Raw genomic sequence first — 26,879 nt, forward strand, 5'->3', positions numbered from 1 at the left:
AAGTGTATCATTTCTTTCTAAGGAAAACATTTTCTTAATTTTGAGACCTTCAACGCTAAGATTCTGTTCCTTTAGAGAGATTTTATTGTTGAAAAGAATTAAGAAAGATGGATTGATCATTTAAATCATGTTCGTTTTGAGGCATTTGGGGTGATTTGCAGGATATCTGTTTCTTTGAATCGTGGGTGATATGCAGATATTTGAATTGATTTAAGATTAAATCTCGCTTTTGTTTTTTTACAATTTTAATAATTTCAACTTTCACCATGCATAAAATGCTTTAATATGTATTCGAATTCAGGTTCTTGGGTTCGTTAATAACAATAATACTGGAATGATAATAACTATAAATAATAAAATAATGATTTTGAACTTTTGACATTTCAACTTTTAACTGTAATTGTTTATATTTTAATATTTTTTATGTTTCAAGCATTATTTAAGCAAAATATTTTTTTATTAGCTATAAACTATGTTTAAAAAATTAAATTTTAAATCTTATTATTGACTTAAATACAAATTTATTTTATTTTCAAAATTAATTTTTGATTTTTTTTTCTTCCTTATAATGTTTTTTATCAATAAATATGTTATTATTAATTATTATTTATATTATTATTTTTATAGTATTTTAATAATTTTTATTTTCTATTAATTAAAATAATTTTTGATCTGTCATGGTCAAATCTATACAAATTTTACTTCCTAATCTATTTTTAAATTCACTTTCAATCATTTAAAAAAAAATAATACTCAATTTATTCTCAAATTTATCTATTCTCTTCTTCTCAAATTCATCTTTTTAAATAAACACACCTAAAAGAGAATCAATTCATTTCACACAAATTAGTCACCGACCTAACTACTTTTTAGTAAAAAAATTATAATTTAATTTAATACATCACGAGTTGGTAAGTTGATTGATTATAATATATTTTAATTTTCTAATTTATTTTATATATTTATTATAATAGATATATCGACATGACTCATTTTCTTTCTGCAGTAAAATCAAAATATCCATTTATTTTATTAAACATTATTATAAAAAAATAGTTGAAAAATAAAGTATTCATTTATATAATTTGACAAATAAATAATTTAAACTTCCAAATCATTTAAACATTATTAAACAATATTTTAGTTTTTAAAAAATTAATTTGTCAATTTATATAATTAAAAGTGTTAAATAATTATAAAAAAAATGGTAAAATAATAACAAGGAGTTGTTAGTGTTCCCCTTCTGGTTTGTAGGTTAATTAGGTTAATTGAGTCATGCTTAGTTTGATTTACATTTAAAAAAATCGAATTAAATCTTGAATCTTATGTATGTACTTTTAATACATGACACAGATATCCAAGACTTGTTTCTTACAGAAATCATATTTATACCTTACTAATGATAATTTAATCTTTGAACTTGTTACAAACATACTTCCACCATTATAGGACTTTTCCAGAAACAAAAATATTACTCTGATCTCATATTTGTTTTGAAGTGGCAGAAAGTGATATAATATAACCATTATTACGAAGATGTGATGCCATTAGAAGAAGTATTCGAGAAGGAGTGGATTTGGTATATATATATATATAATTACTATAATTAAAGGAAGATCCATTGAATCTTTAAGTCTTAGCCGTATTGTTGCCATGATGGGATAATACAATTCTTTAATTCACCAACTATAACCTGTCACAACTAATAAAAGGAATCTACACTCTAATTATACTATTATATTGTTGCTACAAAATATATGCCTCGTCTTTTTCATATTTAATTTATCTACTTCATCACTTTTATTACGTCTATTATTATTTTTTTCATCTATAAAGTTTAATCATCAAACCTTAACATATTCTAATCTACTTTCACGCGTATCACTTACTATAGTCTTCTGAGTTTCTTTTCTTCTAAATCTTAAGGAGAAACCATTTGTATTTTATAAGATTTGTCTTGGAAAACATGTTTAATTAAGATAATGTTACTACATTTACCAAGACTTTTCAATGATTAATACATACGAAAAATAATAAATATTATACTGTATGAACTGGATGATCCATACAACTAAAAACATTAAGGAGATCATCTTAGAGACCGAACAGTTGTACCATACAAACTGAACAGTCACACTTAAACAATAATTAGGTTTGAATAGAGATTAGTTTAAAGCAAAACATGATTAACACCAATTTAGTCACGACCTTAGTGATTCAAAATTAATATTTAAATCTATAAATACATGTTTGAAATAAAAAGACAAGTGATTTATTAGGTATCAATTGCTGAACTAATTGAAATTTTGATATTTGAACAACTTTTACATGTAACATCTCATTTGAACCGAACAAATGTAAAGGACAAATGGTAACAAAGACAAGAATTAAAACACATAAAACCTTACAAAACTAATAAACAAAAAGATAAAAAAAGAAACACATGAAAAGAAAAACAATTATTATTGTACTAATGTTCTTGTTATTTTTATCTTCAATACGTAAAGTTTATATGTGCATCTAGTTTTCCTATGGTCGTTCAACGTTTCATTTATTAATTTTAATTGAATTACACTAAAAGAAAATGGACAGACGAATTATCTTAAATTTTTTATATCACAATAATTTATTACTATAATTTTAAACGCTAAATTAATGAAGATTATTTTGTCAATTTCATGAACGGACTAAAATTAACGATGCTTAGATAAATAGTAATTGAAGCGCGTGAGAAAACAAAGCTTTATCTTTTGGGCTATCTTTTTCTTTTGGAGATATACATACCCTACCGTATCACCCTTTTGTTTGGTACCCTATGGACCAATTATTATATATACCTTTTTCTATATTCTATTTTAAAATATAACAATGATTTAAAATAATTATATATGATAAATAATTTTATACCACCAAAAATACTATTCTTTGCATCATGAATTCAACCACTAAATTATGAACTAAAATAATTTTTAATTTCATGATTACAAAACTAGTTTTATATTATGTGGTGTTTAGTTTCTTACACGAGTTGTTGTGTCATTTTCATCAAAAGATTTTCCCATTATCTCTCCTAATTGATCTGAAAAAAATGATAACATCGTGAAATAATTTTTAGTTGCAATTCCAAATCTCAATTAATTAAGAAGCATTCAAATCACATACATATTAAGGATGAAATTAACATTTTTTTTAATTATAATATATGTTGATAAAACACAAAGATATGAATAAATAATAGAAATATAAAGTGTGATTATTGGTAAGGGGTATCGTAGAATGAAAGACAGTGATAATTACATTGCAAAGGCGAATATACTGATAAGAAAGAAAAGAAAGATTATTGATTATGTGTTTGAACTTTTTGTGTACCCTACTTTGTTGATAACAAATATAAGGCCAATATTCAAAAGACACATGTGGTAATATGTATTATGTAATGATTAACCATAATCATAATTAGTGACACCACCATATAATAATACTCTATAGAAACACAAATGGAGGTTTTACCTTTTTCTTCACACATGGATGAATCAATGTTGTTCGATTACAAACCCTAAAAGTTCAAATTTGAATTTCAAAAATGTTTGTGATTGCTAAAACTTTTTAGCTATGCATCTCCTAAAATGGCTAGCCTCGAGGTAAATTTACCATTCATGTAATCATGAAAATAGAAAAGTTTGAATTTCTAATAAGGTGCTTTAGAGTGTGCTAAATTCAGGTTTTTAACATATTCTGTTTAAGATTTTTTTTATCGGAAAAATTATCAGAGATGTTTATTAAATGTTTTTTAATGGTTTTAAAGAATGATAAATTGTTGGGAAATTTTACATTGGATGCTCAAGTCTTAAAGTTAGATTCTTCTCAGAAAATTTTACTCAAGGTGAGATATCAGAGTTTACAAGTTTAATTATTTTTTGGTGTTCAAAATTTAAGAAGAATTTCAATTTTGATGTCCTAAATTTGTGAAAAAATATATTTATTAAACTTAAAAAATGCGATTTTAATCCTCAAATTAGCATTAAAGGATAAATATGTTTTACAGTCTTTCAAATTTAATTTGAATAACCGAAGGTATAATTAAATTTGTAACATGATTTAATTTAATCGATCTATTTGAGTTTTTGAAATGTAGTATTAGGTTAAAAGAGAGTACAAATAATGATTTTTTTTTGTCTAACTAGAAAGCAAATGTGAGTATAATACAAAATCTAGAGATGTTAGGAGCACCTATTAAATAACACTTATATAATTTGTGAGTCTATTTATATATTTGAGTCATGATTGTGTTATTGAATAGGTATAAAGTGATGATATGAAATAATAAGCTTCTTTAATTGCTAATTAGATATTTTGAAACTCAAAGTTTGGCCTATGCAAACATAAGTTTTTTTTTCTTTCAACAATAGGACCATGATTTTACCCTTGTTGGTTTAAATTATACTCTATAGATCTCAAATAAAATTTTACAACGTAATTAACACCTCAAATAATAGTAAACTTAAACTAACATGCATTATTAAGTATTGTCATAGTGATGGTTATCACATAACTATTTATTTATTTGATCAACCAAATATGTTTTTAGATATAATTATTATGTTTAGACACAAAACCTAGAATTTATCATAATACTTAATTTAAATTTCATTCACATATGATAAAATAATTCTGTATACATCTTATTAAAACAAATTTTTATCGGTTTTACCAACTCATACCTTCATCTATGTAACTAATATAGTTATTTTAATTCAATGGTCTTTATTATTTTTATATTATTTTTATATTGATATTTGAACAGTATAACCTATCAAATGGGTAAAGAGTTCAAAGATCAATCTAAAACATACTTTAACTCGTGAAAAAAAAAAATTAGCCAAAGATTTTATTACCAAAGTATGAAAGAAAATTAACTAAATAATATTATTGACCTTAGTAAAACTCACATTAAAACAATAGTATCGGTGTCCCACCAGTTTTTGATAAAATATTTTACATTGAATAGTTTTTTACAAATGATAACTTATATTATTTTAATTGTTAAATTATTTTATGTAAAATCATGTATCCCAACCACAGATAATTTAAATATTAATTAATATGCAATTTAATAGTAAGAATTGAATGATATTTTAAATAATTTAAAAGAAAATTACGACTGAATTTTGAACACTTTTAAAAATGTAGTGTAGTAGAGTTTTTGGGTAATTTTATGCGACTTTGTACACGATCCGTGTTAGAAGGAGGTTGGTATTTTGAACTTAATCTTTGGCTTTGGATTGATTGTCAATTTGAGTTAGATCCATTTTATGTGTATGGAACCTTAATATGATTTGGGAGCATTGATGTTAAGAGCTAGTTTTATCTAAGAAAAAAGAGAAGAGATTTTGTTATATATTAAGTTTAATAAAAGATTATGATGCAAAAAAATGATGTTAAAAAACTTTAGTTTTCCAATTTTAAGTTTTCTAATTAGTTTGAATTTTCCATAGGATGATAACATGGTGAGAATGAGTTTTATATTCTAATTTTCTTTTAAGAAAAAAACATCTATTTTTATGTCCAATGAATATAAAATATTAATTAATTAATTAAAAAAATTACAACAAATGAAAGAAGATAGTATTATATATTCGATATCAAAATCACGTTAATATCAAATATTTAGAATAAAATTATAATTTTATATATTTAAATAAAATAAATAAATAATAATTCAATAAAAGTGAAATAATTATATAAAATATCATAATTACACATAAATAAAATTCTATCCCAACCAAATCATATATTAATGTTGTAAATGTTAATAAAATAAAATTGATAAAATTATAAAAAAAAAACATATATTCCAGTTTAACAATATTTTTAATTTTTTTTACTTTCTTTTCTAATTCTAATGAAATTTGTTTTTTATATACTAATAAAAATTATAATACACTACTTAAAAAAATCACAAAGACAACAATATTAAACTAATAATAATTTAAATTTAGAAATACATCTTTCATCTTTTAAATTTCAATCTATCTTAGATGGTGATAAACAATATTTAGATAATAATATTAAATTATTATATTATAGTAAATGAAAGGTCTTTATGCAATTGTGATGGTAAAATTACACTTATAAAAAGAATGAGCTAAAAAATAAAAATAATTATATTAAAAATCACTAAAACATACTCTACATGAAACAACAAATAAAAATGTTAGAAAGAAGTCAAATTAGTTAAATGTGTATTCTATAAACTATAATATTGAACGAATTCATATAAAAAATGAATAATTATGTATATGATAAGATATGATGTATCTTGGATATATGATAAAATTTGTTAGATATTGAACTAGTTAAACTATTGAAAGATATTGAAAATTATTTTAGTGAAACAAAAATTCTTCAAATAAAACAAAATTAAGAATCAAAGAGAATAAACAAGATATATTTAATAAATGAAGAGTTTACTTGAAGAGTGGAAATTTTGTCAAACTTTTTCGTATGAAAAATAAATGATAAATAAAAATATTAAAAAGGATAGAAATAATTAAACGTAAAACCAGAAAACTATTTGATTCACTAAAATTGACAATATCACGTAAACATAATCTAACAAAAGAAAAAAAAATTGTATAAATCGAGATTGTGATAAAAGAAAGTGAATTTTGTGGATATAAAATAAACCAAATTATTAAAACATGAAAAAAAAGTGTGCAATAAAAGAAAAAAAAAAGTAACAAACTAAAGACTAAGATTTAATGGGGAACAAAGATGAGATGAAAATATGTACAAGACAAATATTAAAGTGTGTAATATTTTTTTGTCAAAATGGAGAGAAATTCGAACAATATCTACCAAATCAGGTTTATTTGTTATCCCAATATATACATATCTTAATAAATTTACTAAGTCCACTAAATAAATTAATTTTACTCAATAAATTTATATTGAAGAGCAATTTGTTAAATTTATATATTAGTTCCTTTCAACCGAACTATCTTATTCACAAACTATAAAGATTTCATTAATATATAATTAATATATAAATATTCAAAGTGAAATTTAAGTATATACTAAGATAAAACATAATTATCGTTTATGTCATTTAATTTTCTCTAATATTCTATATATATAACTCCTAACTTCCAACACAACTTGATTGTAAATATATTATAAGGAAATTTACCACTAGAAATAATACGATGTATAAACATTCTTTGGTAGAGAAATGAATAAGTTTTAAAATAATGATCAGTCTCTGTATGATAAAGCAAATAATGTCTCTCTTTCACTAAGAAGTTTTACAAGTAATAGAATAATAAATTCAAGCAAAATAACTTTAATTTAATGGTATTTTTGAATGAAATAACCCTATTTATATACGTATTTTTGCATGAAGCTTGCATGCAAATCTCATGTTTAAGCTAAATTAAATTATGATTGAATTTTGTTTGATATATTTTATTGTAGCACATTTACTATATAAGTCTACTTTTTCTTTGAAATTTCCTTCATAGAATTCACAAAACCAATTCAAACATACATTTTCAAAGAAGATTCGTCTACTTTGTCAAAATGTACATAAAAATTCGAGAATCAATATAAATGAAGAATAAACAAAATAACAATTCAAATTTCCATCTTAATCTACTCTTTTACTCAACTTATTTAATCTCTTTGAACTTCTTATATTCTTTATTATCTAAACTCTATCTTTACATATATATCATCTAAACTTTATATAAATATTAAATGTATATTTTACAAAATGCATGTCAAATAATAATAATTATTTAATATTATCTATTAAATCACGTTATTTTAAAAAGTCGCGATTAACATTAAAAAAAACTTCGAAACTAAAAATAATTAATCCAATTACTTCTATATATATAATACAAAATAATCAAATTTAGTGTTAACATATCACGTACGTCACATTTTTCTATGTTCTATTTCTTCAGTACAAAGCGGAATATGATTTTTTTTTTCTGATACAGAAACACGAGAATACCAATTATGTTTTTTGGAACAACATAATCATGTTGTTCTTCCCCATTAAATGTACCAAACAAAATCCCCATTTTTACTAATATTTTTTTTCCATACTGGGAATTATTTTACAGCAGGAGCCTTGAATTGTACTCAACTATTTAATAATAAGTGAGAAAAAAAAGATAAAAAATAAAAAAAATGAAAATGCATCCAATTATCTTGGTTGCTTGTGTGAGTACAGATCTGTGTGCATGATTTGCAAAAGTTGAGGCATTATATGACATAAAATACTGTCGATGTTTACGAAAAAGTTCACATAAAAGAATGAATTAGAATGTGTTGTTATGCCTTTTTTTTTTCTCTCTTTTAAAAGGTGAATGAGACATAACACCTGATAATACATGTAAAGTCTATGCTTAACAACCACATGCTTTAGGTTAAATCATTTCATCATCTCCTCACCAAAACCAAGTATGTCTACATACCACCTTTGACTTTTCATCTCAATCATACACTATCTTCTTTTTTCCATATTTCATTTTCCTTTTCTATATATCAATTAATTTAACCATCAACTAATCATAATTTATATGGATAATTACATTCAAATTCTTTCATGTTTATGGTAATTAACAAATCTACATATACTTAGGACTCACACTTTAAAACAATGACAATTAATTATGGTGAGGATAAGAAGGCTTTGTAACTATCATTGTTCCTAGTATTTCATGATCTTTGATACAATACTGTAGAAAAGATAAAGAAATATAGAAACTGTTGGTGGTTATCACACACACTAAATGTTTCCATTCTAATTAAATAAAGTCTTGAATGTTATATATATTATATAAATTCAAGTATTTTTATATTAATTTTTTATTTATTAAATATGTAAATTTTTTCATAACTTATTTTTTAATTGGATGACGTGTATGTTATATTTTATTTATATGATTTTACATGTTAAAAAACGTAATTTTTTAAATTAATACAAAATGGTATTGTGGAATGTAAGAAAAAAAATTACATTTGATAGTATTAGTTTGCTAGATGATATATATATATGTCTGTGTATGGATGTAACACCTATTCTTAAATACTCTATTTGTTCTTTTTGATTGTTGATTTCTAAAACAAATTATGTAATCCTTTTTCTTGACTTGAATAAAATATTTATAAATTTTTTATTTAATACATCACAATATATATATATATATATATATATATATATATATATATATATATATATATATTTGGAGACTTATTGTGGCATCTGAAATATTATTGTAAACAATATTACAAGTTAAAATGTTCGTGAGTATACATGTCCTCAGAAAAAAAAAATGGAAACGTGATTATACAAACAAGCAGCTAAAAATATGATTCGTAATAAATATAAAAACTAAAATAATTAAAAATGTATAATTTGAAACTCCTCACCCTATAACTTAATAATAATTAAAAACTAATTTTACTTCATAACAATTTTATATTAATACAAATGATCTTAATTTTCTCAAACTTATCAAAACATGTTAAACAAATTGTTCAATGGCCCAAAATTCTAGGAGCCATTTTCAAAGGCTTAGTGAGAGAGAAGCTTACTCAACACCTTCAATTTTAAAATTTATAATTTCATTAGAAGATTTGATAGCTCCCCTAACAAATATGTATAAACCAAAACTCAAAAATAATCTATCAATTTATCAACTATATTCAAACTTTCTTTAACTTATATTCTTAAATATTTTAAACATTTTATATTTATAACATATTTTTATTTATATCATATTACATTAAAGAGCGAAAAAAAAAACATAGACACAATATATTAATAAACTAATATAAAATCTCACTTTTGTCATTAAAATAGATACAAACTTACCCATATTAATATTCTACACAGATAACAATAGTTTTTAGTTAATTATCTCACCAAATAAACAGAGTTATTTTAATTGTGTGTGTTTCACGGGGTATAGTATAGCTAGTGTCCTACATTTTAGATGCATTTTTGTAATCACCAGTTACATTATTTTAATAATAATTTACTTATAATAGTTGTAAAGCTGACTTCATTTCTCTTTCATATTGTCGGATAATCATTTTCTTTCTATAAAAAAACTTATAAAAAAAAACAAATGCAGGTGCTTATTATCAAAGTTTTGAAATTAATTCGTCTGATTCAGATTTTATATGAATTGTATAATTTATTATTCAATCTAATTATGGAAATGTGTTAGCCTGATTTGGTCTAGTTCGAATATTATATGAATTGTATGTTTTTTGATTCGATTTGGACAGTTAATTTTTCGTTCATTTATCATTTTATATTTATATGGTTTTAGTTACTTCTAATCATAGTATGTTTGGTCTAATCATGTTCATGCTGATAGTTTAGTTATGGTTACATTTTTTTTCTTCACAACGTGGCTATTTTTTTATTTGAAAAAAGAAATATAGATTACTCAATCTAATTCTATTAAGTGTCTATTTATAAGGTTTATAAGATTTTGAAATTTAAGTCGATCCTATAAAATGAAAATTATATTTATTTATATATTATAAATTATAATAATTTTAATTAATACAATATTTTTAAGCTAATCAAAATATATATATATATATATATATATATATATATATATATATATATATATATATATTAAATGTAAGACTAAATACTTATATAGATGAGTGTCACTTAGAGACTTCCTCATGTCTCATATCATAAAAATTTGGCAATAAAACTAAGAGACTTTAAGTAAATGGAATTTAAATTTACGTGACCTGATCTAAAATGTCATATATCATAACTTTCAACATATATAATAAAAAAAGTAACTACTAAATATAACCCTTAACTTAAACAAAATCATCACAAATATATCCTTTAATAACAAAAATACCATGTCTAGAAATAAAAACCCTATTGTACTAAAAACCCACTTAGTAATAAACACTATTTTTTCTTTTATTTATGGTATAAACAACATAATTTTTTATTAGCATATACATGAACATTAGTCTCGTAGTCCATAAATTAATAGTTTGAGTTAAAAACATAATTTAACTCAAAGTTGATGACACGAGACCTTTTAAATTGAAAATCATATGCAACACCTATACAAAATGATGCTATTAGATTGGAATTAGACTGAAAAATTTGAACAAGCTTTAAAAATAAAAGCTATATTTTTCCTTAACACAAAAGACATATTATCAAAGCTATCAAAACAAATATTTTTTCATGCTTATGTTTTAAATTTTGAGCACAATAAAACCATGAAAGAGGTAATTTTAAATCATAAAACTATTAAGCATGATGTCAAGTAAAACAATTTCTTTTAACTTTATGTAATAAACAAAATTTTTAAATTTTTGAATATGATAAAAATAATTAAATTTAAGTACTTTCTATTATTTTACAACCATTTTAGTACGGTAAGATATTTTTGTAAATATTATTAGACAAAGAAGTTTATATATGCCTATATGACATCAAATATTTTTATCAGAAACATCATAACATATTAATTTGTAGCTATATATCAATGAGCCAAAAATTTATTAGTTGTTACTAACACAAAAAGAAATTTTACCTATAATTTTTTCAGGTATACTTGAGAATAACTTAATTATACCAGTACAAATATATTATATAATATTATTTTTGACTTTTGCAAAGAATGATGAGTCAAGTAAAATAAAAATGATTTTTCTCTCTAAGATGTTAGGAAAATAATCAAAACAAATAATAATAATCATATAAGAATAAAACAAAAATATAGATAATAGAAGATTCATTAAGTCAAACAAATAATAAAAAAAGTATGATAAAATTATAATTGAAAAAATAAATAGAAATAACCTGGATTGAGACACACAAAACGTTGTTCTTAGAGAGAAAACGCTTTTATTGCCCAAGATATAATAACTCGTTAGATCAATTGATCACAACGAGGATATTTGAACTCTATAAACATTAATATCTTAAAAGACAATATAAAGCAGAAGACTCAAAAACACCTTTTATGAGTTGATTTGTTTATTAGATTTGTTTATAAATGATATTTATAAATAAAATAAAAACTTAAGATTCATTGTAATAAATTTGATTTTAAACTAAAATAATTTGTAGGTAAATGAAAAATTGTTTATCTATAAATAGTATTTATCTCTAAAATTAATATTATATAAAGTATAATTTTATTTTAGTTATTTATTTTTTAAATAATATTAAATAGTTCTAACAGATAAATCTCAAATAATCGTTTTAATAAAATAAAACATTTTTCATATTATTATTATTATTATTATATTCTCTTATGAAATACTAGGATTATATTATACCCTAAAGTAAAATAGGTTAGAATAAGAGTAAGTGATATTAGTTATCCTTTTGGCAAAAGTTAAATTTAGTGATTGATATTGGAGCGTAATTAGAGAGACAATGGAGGAAAAAATGAAATAAGAAGACGACAAAAGTAAAACAAGTAGCTTAATAATTGAAGTTAACCCTAAAATTTTAAGTGCTTTTCTTTTTGTTAGGGTGAAAGTGATTTGAGAAAAACTATGAACCATAAAAATCTGGTTCTGATGTTACTCTAGGATCCTGTTGAAATGGAGTCTAATGTCTCTCCATTAATAAAACCAATCAAAATCACCATATCAATGCCATCAACCTCTTCTTCTTTCGTGGATTTTACTTAATTCTTCATTTATCATCAAAATCATTCAACCCTTTGTTCCTTTTCTCTTCAATTAAAACTGTATTTTTCAATTTAATATTATCCACTCTAAAATATATAACATTTAACCACTTTTTTCAAAAGCTAAAACAATCAATTTTCTTAAAAAACAAAAAATAAAATCTAAAGCTTTTTGTTCTGATTTTTTTTTATTTCAAAATGTACTGTATGATCGTTTGATCAGTTATAGACGAATGATCAATCATTAGTAAGATGATTGAATAGATCACTATCAGGATTGAACAATCGTATAGTCTGATCAAATGATTGTATAGTCTTATCGTTTGATTAATTGTTAAGACAATTAATTCTAATATTAAGCAACTTAAGGTAAAATATGACTATCAACAATTGGACCATAATTAATAAAAATCTATTTCAAAATTTATAAATGTAAGTTTGTATTAAAAAGATAAATAATTACATTTACTATATCATTAATATCTAAATTATTAAATATTGATATGACTTTGACATCAGAGTATCTTTTACATATATCTTCTAAACAGTTTGAATGAATGACAAAAAAAAACTTTAAGTAGAAAATATTTTTTAGACTTTTAGACGACTTTTTAGATGTTACACCTTGAATATTGAATATAAAATATTAACTTCGACCTTATATTTTATGGATAGAGTTTATATTATGATGAGTTTGAGTGACTACTTCCTTCATGCATTTTTATAAAGCATTCCCTTAAATAAAAACTAAGTAACTTAAAAATATTCGTCATAGATATATAGTATAGTAAATGCACTTTTCAGAAACTCAACTATTTTATTAAAAAAAAGTAAAGAACCCAACTTTTATGAATTGAATTAGGCTTTATTGGTACAATTATTTCTGTCTCCTCTTTTTTAACGATTTCATTTATATCTACATTTCAAAATTACTCTTTTAAAATCTAAAGGGATAGCAAAGTTTTTTTTTTCTTTTCAATTTAGTTAAAACGTAGTTTTAATTAGAAAAATAGGCGCATATCTTTATTGAATATTATTTGAAAAAAGTCCAAAAAATTTAACTGTAAATTATTTGTAAGTACAGTCAACTATATTTTTCTCCTATAACAAATGCTTAACTTACATGTTCTTATCACTAAAGAATAAATATATATTAAACTAACCATATTTTAATGCAAATAACTTTTTATTATTTGTTTCCTTGTATATTGATTTAACATCTATTATCAATTTGGTGACCTTGTTCAAAGCTAAAGTAAATATTTTAGGTAGAATTTTAAAGTATATGATAATAAATTTAATAAAACGTCACTCTACCTACTAAAATACTACGACTAATAATAGGATGTTTATGTTAATTGTCGGTAACATTAAACAAACACAAAATATCATTAAACTACAACTGCTGTTCATCCTTCCGACGTATATTTAACAAAAATGTAACTTAACTTATATTTTCTCATACACCATCTTTATTTTTATTTTTTTGAGAAAATCTTATTCATAACGTAAATGATAAAACTTAAGAAGAATGGTAAAATATACATTATAAAACAAAAGAAAATAATAAAAATGTATATTTTAAAATTACAAAAATATAATTAAAACGTCAGAATAGAAGGTATTAAGTGCTTGTATAACATTTTGTGATGACATTATAGTATGTGTACTACCATATGAGACATAGTATTAAGAAGAAGAAGAAATCCATAAACAAAGAACAAGTTGATGTTTTGTTTTTTCAGAAAAACTATACTCAGTACAAAATTGGTTGACTCACCCTTCTCTCTCTCTCTTTCTCCCTCTCTCTCTGTTCTCCATTCTCTGGTTCCTGTTGAGTAGCTCCACTCTATATGCACCTTCTACTCCTTTTTCGCTCAGTTACTCTCTTCCTTCATATCTCTTTCTACACCTTCTTCACATCCTACTCTTTATTCTGCAACCCTATATGGCTAAATGCCCCAAAACGACACCCACTCCCACCAAAACGGTGAAACCACCGTCACCACCCCACTACACCCTCCACTTCTGACGCTCCACCTTCAAGCCATGACCTCAACCACCTCAACCTCCACCGACCCCCTCCCATCAGACGACGGCGCGGCGGCCGTCAGGGCTGTCAACAAACGGTTCGAGGGGCTCCTCACTGTCCGGACCAAGGCTATCAAAGGCAAGGGAGCCTGGTACTGGGCACACCTCGAGCCCATACTCGTTCCACACCCAGACACCGGCCTCCCGAAATCAGTGAAACTCAAATGCTCCCTCTGCGACTCTCTCTTCTCCGCTTCAAACCCTTCAAGAACAGCTTCCGAACACTTAAAGCGTGGAACTTGCTCCAACTTCAGCTCCGGGTTGAGACCCGGTTCGGTCCCTTCTCCCCTCCCCATTTCCTCCATCACTCCCGGTTCGAACCGCAAAAGGGGTTCGCCTCAAATGGGTGCCACGTCACCCTCTTCTTATCAAAATCACTCCTTGGCCTTGGTCGAGTCTTCCCGCTTCGACATGGGGTACACCCCGATGCAGAACAGTAACAACAACAGCAATAGTAATAATAATAATAACAACAACATTATGCTCTTGCAGCATCACGGGCAGAGCCAACAGCATTTAATGTTGTCGGGTGGGAAGGATGATTTGTGTGCTTTGGCCATGTTTGAGGACAGTGTGAAGAAGTTGAAGAGTCCCAAGACTTCTCCTGGTCCTGCTTTGAACAAGGACCAGGTGAATTCTGCTTTGGACTTGCTCTTCGATTGGTTCTATGAGACTTGTGGTTCTGTGTCCTTGTCTAGTCTGGAACATAGAAAGTTTCAGGCTTTTTTGGGCCAGGTTGGGTTGCCCGCCAATTTGAGGAGGGAGGTTTCTGGGGGGAGGCTTGATGCTAGGTTCGGGGAGGCCAAGGCTGAGTCCGAGGCTAGGATTAGGGACGCCATGTTTTTTCAGTTGGCGAGTGATGGGTGGAAGAGTGGGGGTTTGTTTAACTTTAACTCGTGTTGTGGTGGGGGGGAGAGTTTGGTGAAGTTTGTGGTGAATCTCCCCAATGGGAGTAGTGTGTTTCAGAAGGCTGTGTTCACTGGTGGAGTGGAGAATTCTAAGTATGCCGAGGAGGTTTTGTGGGAGATGGTTACTGCTGTTACTGGGAGTGTTGTCCACAGGTGTGTGGGGATTGTCGCAGATAAGTTCAAGGCGAAGGCGTTGAGGAACTTGGAAGCGCAGCACCATTGGATGGTGAACACTTCCTGCCAGCTTCAGGGGTTGGTTAGCTTGATCAAGGATTTTAACCGCGAGTTGCCGCTTTTCAGGTCTGTGATTGAGAATTGCTTGAAGGTTGCGAATTTTATGAACAGTGAGTCGCAGGTGAGGAGTCTTTTCCTCAAGTGCAGGGTGCAAGAGATGGATTGTGGCGGCCTAATTCGCGTGCCTTCACCCAAATGTGATCCGTTGAAGAATTTTCAACTGGTGTTTCCTATGTTGGAGGAGATTTTGAGCTGTGCCAGAGTGATTCAGATGGTTGTGATGGAGGATGGGTTTAAGGTGATGTGTATGGAAGATACGCTAGTGAGGGAGGTTGCAGGGATGGTGCAGAATGAGGGGTTTTGGAACGAGTTGGAGGCGGTTTATTCACTTGTGAAGCTTGTTAGAGGGATGGTGCATGATGTCGAGGCTGAGAGGCCATTGATGGGTAGGTGCTTGCCTCTTTGGGAGGAGCTGAGGAGCAAGGTGAAAGAGTGGTGTGGGAAGTTCAACATTGTGGAAGGACCTGTGGAGAAGATAGTTGAGAAGAGGTTTAGGAAGAATTATCATCCTGCTTGGGCAGCAGCGTTTATACTTGATCCACTTTACTTGATTAAGGATGCAAGTGGAAAGTATCTTCCTCCTTATAAGTGTTTGACGCGAGAACAGGAGAAGGATGTGGACAAGTTACTGACGAGGCTGGCTTCGCGAGAAGAGGCTCATGTTGTGTTGATGGAGCTAATGAAATGGAGGTCAGATGGTCTTGATCCGCTTTATGCACAGGCTGTTCAGATGAAGCAGAGGGATCCGGTGACAGGGAAGATGAAAGTTGCAAATCCACTGAGTAGTAGACTTGTGTGGGAAACATGTTTGAGTGAGTTTAAATCCTTGGGGAAGATTGCAGTGAGGCTTATTTTTCAGCACGCAACTTCATGTGGGTTTAAGAGTAATTGGTCTTTTATGAGGAAATTTTCAGCTAATAAACAGTCAAGAGTTGCCTTGGAAAGGGCTCAGAAAATGATATACATTGCAGCTCATGCCAAGCTTGAAAGGAGAGACTTTTCCAGTGAGGAAGAGAAGGATGCAGAGCTGTTTGCCATGTCTGGTAGTGAGGATGGCATGCTGGCTGAAGTTTATGCTGATGCTCCCTTAGTGTAATGTGCTTTTTTTCAACTCTTATAGAATTGTGTAATTTTAGGATTTATCAGATTCTTTCTACAACTCTTCTATTATTCCCTTACATCTAGTTGAAAATTTTTCATGACTTTGGGGTTGAAACAGAAGGAATATTAGAAGGGACCAAAAAAAGCATGTTGTTAGTGACCGTGTTATGATCAGCTTTGATTCTAATGAATCATCAATCTTTTTTCCAGTAATTATTTTGTACTTTTAGGGTTTGTAAAGGAGGAGGTCTTGCTCTTTTATCAGCATAACAACAATCCAGGAAAGGAGCAAGACGAATGTCATGTCCCAAAAATTTTGCTAGCTATTTTGTAATGAGAATGATTATTGAATCCTAATTCTAATATCATTCCACAACTTAAAAAGATGCGCTTCATTAATGAATGTGTAAAGTTTGCCTTAATGAAAAACACCTTGTTTACAAACTTCCTCTCATGTGAAAAACTCCTAATTCCTCTTCTACTTGTTCTTCCGCTTCATTTTCTGCTGGTCAAGTACTGGACTAGAAGCATTTTTCATTCTCATGGAACTAGCTTCAGGATATGATTAATTTCTTTATTAATTTCATCATTTAACTATTGACATTGATATGATATAAAGCACTCATGCAAAATCTTTAAAAATTCAAAAGCAAACTGAATTTTATGGTCTGTATGAAAAATTATTAAAAAACAAGAGGAAAGCCTATATCTAGAGCAAAGTTTTTGTTTTCTCAAAGAAAACAACGTTTATATATGACATCATGGGGTGTCACTAACGTGTTTTCTTCACCTGAAGGGGGAAAAAGACACTACAAATAGTCCATGGAATTTTGATTATATATCTCAATTGATAGTTCATGTCTTGATATGCCATAACACAATACATAGTCTATAGATTCAGCTTGCCACACCAATTTATGTGATTGAATAGAATAGGATGAATTATCATACTGTTTGACCACCTGATTTCCATCACATCCAAAGACTTTAATGCTCCAGTTTAGTTCTAAACTGAGTTGACCAAAGAACAAAAGGTGTCTCACTGCTTTCTGCAAACTGCCTGATGTAGAAGTTTCAGTTTCTCGTAGGGTCTAGCAAGATAAAGAGTTTCCCTTCATGTTTCCTGATTTTTAAAACCACTTTGGCGTGGACCATATAGTTGTTGGACTTATCCCAACTACTCTTATTTTGTGTGTTCTAGTAACAAAGAAAATAACATAATTCTCAATTATATCTTATCAATTGGCATTAACCATTAAGGTCCATCATGCTGTTACAAACCAGTGAGCCACTAACTGAGCACAGTTAGTTCACTTTCAAGTAAATTTCAACTTCCAAGCTGTAAGGACAGCATTTCTATTCTAACGGTATATGTTGTTCCTTGGTCTCTCTCTTTCATAGGGCTATTGATGCATGTGAGAGCCTTTAGAGGAAAGTGGAAACATATATTTGGCCGTTATTTGGCCTCACCTTTGAAAACTGATTCAAGTTTTGGCGTCTTCTGTTCTCATATCACTGCACAAAATTGTCACAAGTCAGGCCCCTTAATCTAATTTATATTATTTTCATGAGTGGAAAGAGAAAACATGGCTGAGGCTATCTCCACATCTGTTCCTAGTCATGTTTCACCACAACTAGAGACCGCATCCGCATGGTTAGTCATCACAAAAATGGGAGCACTATAATATGAACACCATACCAAATTAATAACAAAAAGTATCTGATGACATTTATGATGTTTCTTCATGATGGAGGCAATCTCAAATGATATGGTGTGTCCTCCTGCCACTAGATGCTCTCATGAATAGGGAGTTAAGTTGCTAGAAATGTTACACTTAAATAGGAGTTTCCCAGAATTTGAATGTTACTTTTTGTGCAGAGTTGGAATGGCTTGAAGCAGTAGTAGGGTGGCAAAGCCAACATGGTTTTAACGTTTGTCAACCTCGGAAGAAGATAAGAATCTTTGTATCCGTAGAAGCATTTCTCATAGATAATCTGGCATATCTCCTGGTGTGTTTGTTTACTACAAAATGATTAGGCCCACAATGGAGAGTGGATATCCATGTCAAAGGGTGTCATGGTCAAAGGAGAGTGAGGTATGAGTGGCCTTCCTTCACATCAATCCACACACTGTTTCTCTCCCTATATATATTATGTTTGTGAATATTATTATTGTTTTTGTTTAGCAAATGTCCCACAAGCTTTGGTAACTTTCCTTTTGAAACATTTATTTTTGTGATAATTTATTTGTTAATGGGGCCTTGTTTTCCATGTTTATCTCAATGTTGAAAATTGGAATTTTGCAGAATTAACCGTTTAGGTTGCCATGATTGCTAAAAAGGCCTGGAAAAAAGGTTGAAACAAGGAGTGTGGCCTAAAAAAATGGAAAAGGAAGAGACCTGTCGGTATGAGAAGTTACATGATATGGTTGAGAGGGTTATTGCAATATGCAGACTAAATTTATTGGAGCCATGAACAGAAGGTTGGTGATTCAAGGGTTCTGGTGGTGATGAAATTGCATATCATTTTTCACCCTTCTTGTCAGTCACATGCACATGACACCCTTTTTGTTGTTTTTGTTGTCATCATACTATAAATTTCATAATAAAATTATGCAACTGAAATCTGAGATACTGTCAACCTGATGCAAGCACAACAGTTTCCTAGTCAATAATTAATACAACTTCTGCCTCTCTATTCCGTGCAAATAGAACTTCTGCAGATCATGGAATTCTGACATCTAAGTTGGGTAAAATTTGTTTCAACAGTATTTATTTTGATATAATTGATTTTTGAACCATTAAAATGTATATTCACATTAATCTTCACTATAGATTTTATATCAGAACGGTTGTACAGTGAGTGGAATTTATTCTTAGTGTAAATCAAAGATGCTCAAATCCATATCAGAAATAAATAAATTGGTATGTTAAGCAATTTCTCTACAATAGATTTTTTAGTACCAAGGCAATCTCTTGCTAATATATATATACACACATCAAATGACAATTTTGAAAACGCTTGACTAGCATGAGAAATAAAAAGGCACTAAATCTTATTTAAAAAATAAAAATTTTAAAAAAGTGTAAATGATTTTGTAAGTTGTCATTTACTATAAATTTATATCTTTATATGGTTGTACGGTGTAATAATAATAGTAAACATAATTCGAAGAGAAATTATTGTATCAGTACAGAATTTATATGCATACTGAAGTAAAAGTTGAAGATGCATTAAAACGATAATAACCAAAGACAGCAGAATTAGTACTGAAGTTATTTTAAACCTGTGATTGGTTATGTTCATAGATACTGCTGCTACATGAACGACGACTCTAGTACTATATTCCATAATAAATCATGCCACAATATGTCCTTTTACTGCACGTACAACAGCTTGAAACTAGCATCAATATAGCCACCCCTTTTATCTACTAACTTTTCTCCATCCTTTTTCATCATGAACCTATTCTCTTACATGTTATGAAGTAGTACCTCTCAAAAAGCCTCAACCATTTAACTCATTTTAGACTGTATATTTAACTGCACTCAATTATATACAGAGTTCACTGTTTTTGCATTGTAGCATACTGGTAATTTTTACTGATATGTATATGTTTAATTTAAGTATCTTCACCCACCTCAAGGGAAGAAATAATGAAAGTTTCTGTAGCTCCTTAATGACTGGCTAAAAGTCAAACATGGTTGTAAATGAAAAAGTTATGTGGCTGGCTGAACTCATTAGTAGTGCAGGGTGCTGTGTTGCTGATTTCTTCAGAACTGATTTATCTTTCTACTCAATTTGGTGTAGTGACAGTGGATCATGTCGGCAATGGCAAGCAATTCTGACTGCTGACCAACTAAAAGGAAAAGACCCTTTTTTTATTTTCCCTTTTTCTTTTTAATTTATATTTTTTTTCCCTTTTGCTTGATGTATGGTATAATTTCATTTTTCATTCCAGTCTGGTTGTTCTTGTATAGGAGAGGAGGATGTTATGATTGGCATAGGACAAAGCCATCTTTTTACAAGAATCTTGACACTTTCAATGTTCCCCCATGATTAATCTTTCTTTTTAATGTCTCTCTCCTTTTACATCCCACTAAACAAAACCCAAAGATACATTCTTTTTACCTGATAATTTATGTTATGGACTTGCATTTTCATTCATCAATCTTGTTGATTCATTAACATAGGAATTAAGAAAGAGTTCTAGTTCTTCCCCTTACCATGATACATCTCCTGGTTCTGAGAGTAACAAAACAATATTCCCTTTCTTCTGTAACCCAAAACAGTGTGAACTTTATCAATATCTGAACATATGTAAATGAATAAAAAGTACATGTAAAGTTTTCCATATGGTAAAGATGATGTAAAATTTTAACAAGAAAAGATTCATCCTCATCTTGATCAAAGATTGAAATAAATAGCTAATGGTTTAACTTTTACTACCTTGGATTAGGTGATTTAATATTCTGATTTCCAAATACACTGTTGTTCTCACAGAAAAGTGTAAACCCTAATCTGAGAAGGAATATTTTGGAGGTGATTTGAGAAACAGTTGATATTCCCTCCTTTGCCTTGTTGATTGTCTTTTTGATGCCAATCAGCTAACTAACCATGTAAAGTTTAACCTTTGGTAGTATTTTGGTAGATTTGAAAATTTGGAGACTGTGATGATGACAATGATTACATGTTAATCAATTCTTCTCCTATGAAAATGTGGACTGTGCAACAATGATTACACATTAATCAATTCATCTTCCATATCTCAAAATCTTGACCCTTGGATTCAAGATCCATGGCTTTGCTTGCTACATACCAACTTGCCCTACCAACCCCATACACAAGGTAGTAGAAACAATTTGTGTAATAATGTAAAGCACATATTATTCCTTGTTTTTTAGGGCAAAGCAATCATAACAATGTTATAGACATGTTGGTAGAATAGAAAAGAGGACAACAAAAACCACATATTATCAATACTTGAGGGTGGAGTTACCATAGTATTATTTAAAACTCTATTCTAAAATAGTAAAGTTAAAAGAAAATATAAATTTAAATTTATTTTAATTTGTAATATTATAGATAAACTCTTATTTTATGTTTGTTTTTAGCTAAAAGGGTTTAACGTAAAGTTAATTTACATTTAAAAAGTGATTAAGTAGTGGATCACGTGAGCACACACCTATGACCTTCTAGGTATTTCTCTTTAGGTTAGGTTTTTCTTTTTATTTGGATTTTTCTGTTTTGCCATATTTCTGACAAAAGAGTATTTCATGGTCTTAAAATTCCATGTTTCGTTATTTCAATAAAAAGAGTGTAAACCACTTAATTAGACTGAATTTAGTGGGAAAAAAAATGACCCAAGTAATTGAAATATTTTGTTGGTCGAACTATATTTATTTTTTGAGATAAATTTTATTAAATATTAAAAGGGGCAACATGTATTCAAGAAAGAAAAAGAAAAACACTATTTTTATAGTCTAAATAGATAATCAAGTTTGATGTTTTCTCAATTCAAATTGGAATGATGAATTGACCAAAGTCGATTTTTTTCATAAAACGTGTTGGGTTTAATTTGGTTGGTAGTCAATTCAAACTCACTTGCACTCTCAAATCAAATTTTGAATTATGTTGAAAGTTCAAATTTGAAATCATGTATAATTTTTATGTCTTTGAACTACAAGAGATACTATTCATTCAAAGTAAAGTTACTTATATACTCTTTACTATTTATTATATATACAACTAATTCAACTTTCTACTTTTTAATTTACTTTTTTTTTCTACCACACATTCATTCCAAAATCAAAGCATACTTGTTTTTATGATATAATATGTTTAGTCAAATATAAAATTATCAAGTTTAAATGAATTGAAGAATGAAATTGGATTCTTAATAGTTGAAAGATTGAACATGGATTATCAAATTTTCTATCAAAGGTTTGTTATTTTAATAAGGACTCTCTAAAAGCCATTTTTCTTTCCTTTATGCAATTGCAAAGGATTCATTGAAACTTCAAACCAAGATTCATCTCACGTGACTTAGTATTATATTTGTTTAGATAAAAATTCACCCTTTCTTTAATAGAGTTGTTGAATAGTTCAACAGCAGTGATGAACATGAATCCAGCAGCTAATTTTCATTAGGAAATCAAAGATGAAAACATATCAGAAAAATCTGAGGCTCAGATTGAAAGTGGGATTGGAGATATTTTTTATTCTATTTGGGTTTTGTTTTCTCCTTGATTATGTATGGTTTCAAAGAGTTCAAGTATCAATTTCAACCAATGCTTTGTAAGAAACACCAGTAACATCATATTCATGCAAATTGCAAATGTTTAGTGGAGAGGTGTTTGTCCATATTGGACACACACTAATTCACACCCAAACATTCAGTAAAATCTAAATACACCATCAGAAGAAGTATTACATTATCTTTTGCTAATTGCAATTAAATCAATTAACCAATTCCTTTAATCATAATCACTTTTTTTTTACTACTTTTAATATACCAAATAATTTCATATCGTTTAGGAGTCAATGTGTCAGTTTAAATATTTATGGGTTAAATATGTTTTTAGTCTCTTAACTTAGAGTGAAAACTGAAATCAATCTCTCTTCAAAAATTTTGACATAGTTTAGTCTCTCAATTTTATAAATGTATGAATTTAATTCTTTTAACCAAATTTTGTTAAGTTTATTTAACGTCATAGCATTTAAATTATTTATACTGTTTGACACATTTTTTTCAATGTTAGTTGAGAAAAACGTTTGAAACTTTAAATAAACTTAACAAAATTTGGTTAAAGGACTAAATTGACACAGTTCTAAAAATAAGAGACTAAATTAATTCAGAATTTTGAAGAGAGACTAATTCTAATTTTTACTGAAAATTAAAAAATAAAAAACATATTTAATCAAATATTTTTTCTTTTAATTGTCAAATATGTGATAAAATTGTGACGAAATTTTAAATTTTAAAACGATATTATTGTGGTTAATCTTGAAAATGTATATAAAAGAAGTGTTTGAGATGAGTCTTAATTAAGCTAAGGTTGAAGGATAATGGAGATGTTATATATATGAAGAAGTGATACATACCATGTTAAAATAGACATTTACCACAGTTGTTGCATTTGTGCATACACTTGTTGGGCATGAAACTTTAAGTACAAGCCATTATGTGCTATTTTGTATCACATGGTGTGTTACTTTTGCAGCTCCCACTTCAAGATTGACCCTACAAACTTTGCCCAAACCAATCTCCTCTGCTTCAGATTTCTTTCTTTTCTCATTCTCTCTTCACTGTTCTTCCCACCAATCTATGGCATAATTGGCTCTTCTATCACTGGCCCCAATTGAAATAATAATAATTATTATATCAATAATTATTATTATTGTATGCTATTATTATCCTATTACCATCAAAACCCTTATAGAATTTCCATTCATTAAAGATGGGTCCCAGCATTATTAGACAATACACATTAGACAACGACTAATACACATAAATATCATTTATTATTAATATAAAGAGAACTGAGAGCTAACTAAATAAGATACTATCGTTATATTTAAAATTAAAAAATGTATAATATGGTTTTGATGTAAAGTTCCTTAAAATAATATAATGAAGTCAATCATCACATTTAAATTTACGTATGAATACTAAAAAAAAAGAACTTAAAAAAAGTCTAATTTAAATACAATTCTTTTCCAACCTTAAAGAAACAAAATCATATTGAAAAACTTTTAAAATAGACAATAATTCAAATACAATAATTGACACTAAACAATATAATTTCATTCATTTTAATTTTTCTTAAAACACCCATATATATATATATATATATATATATATATATATATATATATATATATATATATATATATATATATAAAAGTAATAATAGAATAACACACTTTTATATTCATTTGACACAATATACGAGTAAAATGGTAATAAAAAAATAATTTTTTGTATTTTTTTTTAAGAAAGAAAATTGTTTCTGCTGAAATGAGACGATGATAACAGTATGTACTCCGACGTTCAAGTCAGTATCTTTATCTGTAGATCTTTGTAATTTAACGGTGAGTAAAAGTGAGTTTACCTCGACCATGTTGATAAAGTTTATAGGAATCTGACCAACTAATTTATTTCTTAATGATCCTTAATGCAAACCTTAACCACTTAACAATAGTCGTTGTGACACTAATTGCACCTTAACTCTGCTCAACGATTGTCGGAATCGATCGGTCATGAGATGCGTTCTCTGGCATGTCAATCACTCAGTCATTTCCATCCAGTTCATCCTCGTACTCGATCGGTCAGCTATAAGCCCATAGTAACAAAAATAATAAAATGTAAAAGAAGATAATATCAAATAAATGTAAAAAAATTTATGTACGTGGAAATATATTTTTTCTATATATAATAGCAACAATAAAGAATATTTTTATTACTGAATTAAATTACATTACTTTGGGAAAGTGAGGAACCAATAATCATTTAGACTTGAAAGGTAACCATGTACCATACTCTGATGATCAAAGTAGTTGATGAAGTTGTGATGAGATATGAATTGAAAGATAATGGTATGGTATGGTATAGTTGATGGTTTTTTCTTTGTTGGGTTGAAAAGCCTAGGAAGAGTTTTTGAATGAAAAGAAAGAGAATAAAAATGTGATGTTAATAATGAAGTTTTGTCGTCTTAGTTAGAACTTTACTCTGAGAGAGAAGAAATCAGTGCAGCCATCAAATCTGGAATTTACCTTACCTTACCTAATAATGGTTATGCTGTATGATCATTACTAACCTTTTATTATACACTTTTTATTCTTGTATTCCTCTACTTTCATAATTACTGTTCTACTCCCAAACAATCCCTACTACTGCCCACCAAAAACTATTATTCTTCTACTAAGCATCATAGCAAAACACACATGTAAATCTATTCTCATTGGACCACTCTTAACCTAATTGCTTCCTAACATATTCTTAATTACCTATATTGCCTTCTTAATCATGTTCGTTTCTAACAATAGTGTATATTATATGCTATGCCATTCTTTCTTAAGTGTAAATTACTCTAACCTATCTTCATTATTATTCATAAGCATGTGTGCATATACTCTTTCTTTTCTTCTACCACATTCCTTTTAATTAACTTTGTCTACATTGTATATTATTACAAACCAAGCCAAATATTATTGGTGAGAGGGATTTCCATTGGATTTTATATAATATTCATTTATCGACTTTAAAACCTTTGTTGATTAATTGGTTAAATAATAATTCATTAATTTTGATTGTATATTTAGATTTTTATATATTATGATTCTTGTGATAAAAAAGTTCCATATTAGATAAAACAAAAGATATATATTAGTTTATATATATATAAGATATCCCATTAATAATAGTAGATTTTTTTGAAATATACTAAAAGTAAATTCGGAAAAACTTGATTCAAAACGAACAATATCTTTTCATTGTAGAGATCTATGTGTATTATATGTTATATTATCATTCGAAACTGTAATTGTTTTCATACAATAAATTATTAAGTTTTATATTTTTTTGAAAATTAAATTTTAAGTGTGTATCATGTAAGACTATAGACAAATAATATTTTCAAAATATGTAATAGTGTTTATTGACGAGATAAATTGTGTAATTTAGTTTACTTACATTAAACTAAATTGTGTTATTTTCTTTCAGAGAAAAATTGAATTTTAAATGGACTTTAACTATTTTTTATTCTATTAA

The 26,879-nt window shown here is 27.8% G+C and overlaps 1 protein-coding gene across 4 annotated transcripts; it reads left to right on the plus strand.

Annotated features, from left to right (window-relative positions):
- The first annotated feature begins 14,446 nt into the window (after positions 1-14,446).
- On the plus strand, positions 14,447-21,270 carry LOC124825291 (uncharacterized). 4 transcript variants are annotated; one of them, XR_015785864.1, is made up of 3 exons: positions 14,447-17,098; positions 19,414-19,589; positions 20,918-21,270. XR_015785864.1 is itself a non-coding variant. In XM_047297877.2 (2 exons), the coding sequence occupies exons 1-2, from the start codon at positions 14,670-14,672 to the stop codon at positions 19,442-19,444; spliced, it is 2,460 nt and encodes an 819-aa protein (XP_047153833.1). In that variant the 5' UTR covers positions 14,447-14,669; the 3' UTR covers positions 19,445-19,736. The 4 variants fall into 4 exon arrangements, 1 of the variants encoding a protein (XP_047153833.1); XR_015785866.1 differs by lacking the exon at positions 20,918-21,270 and adding an exon at positions 18,987-19,203 and having other exon boundaries at positions 14,448-18,879; positions 19,414-19,736; XR_015785865.1 differs by lacking the exon at positions 20,918-21,270 and adding an exon at positions 18,987-19,203 and having other exon boundaries at positions 14,448-17,098; positions 19,414-19,736.
- The last annotated feature ends 5,609 nt before the right edge of the window (positions 21,271-26,879 follow it).

The sequence above is a fragment of the Vigna umbellata genome, chromosome 4 (assembly GCF_029865625.1).
Source record: "Vigna umbellata cultivar VRB3 chromosome 4, Vumbellata_1.0, whole genome shotgun sequence".
Lineage (NCBI taxonomy): Eukaryota > Viridiplantae > Streptophyta > Magnoliopsida > Fabales > Fabaceae > Vigna > Vigna umbellata.

Excerpts from the sequence above, each read along its gene's own strand:
- LOC124825291 (XM_047297877.2), top strand. The coding sequence starts at position 14,670 with ATGCCCCAAAACGACACCCACTCCCACCAAAACGGTGAAACCACCGTC. Across the intron at positions 17,099-19,413 it reads TATGCTGATGCTCCCTTAGT|AATTAACCGTTTAGGTTGCC; the intron begins GTAATGTGCTTT and ends GGAATTTTGCAG.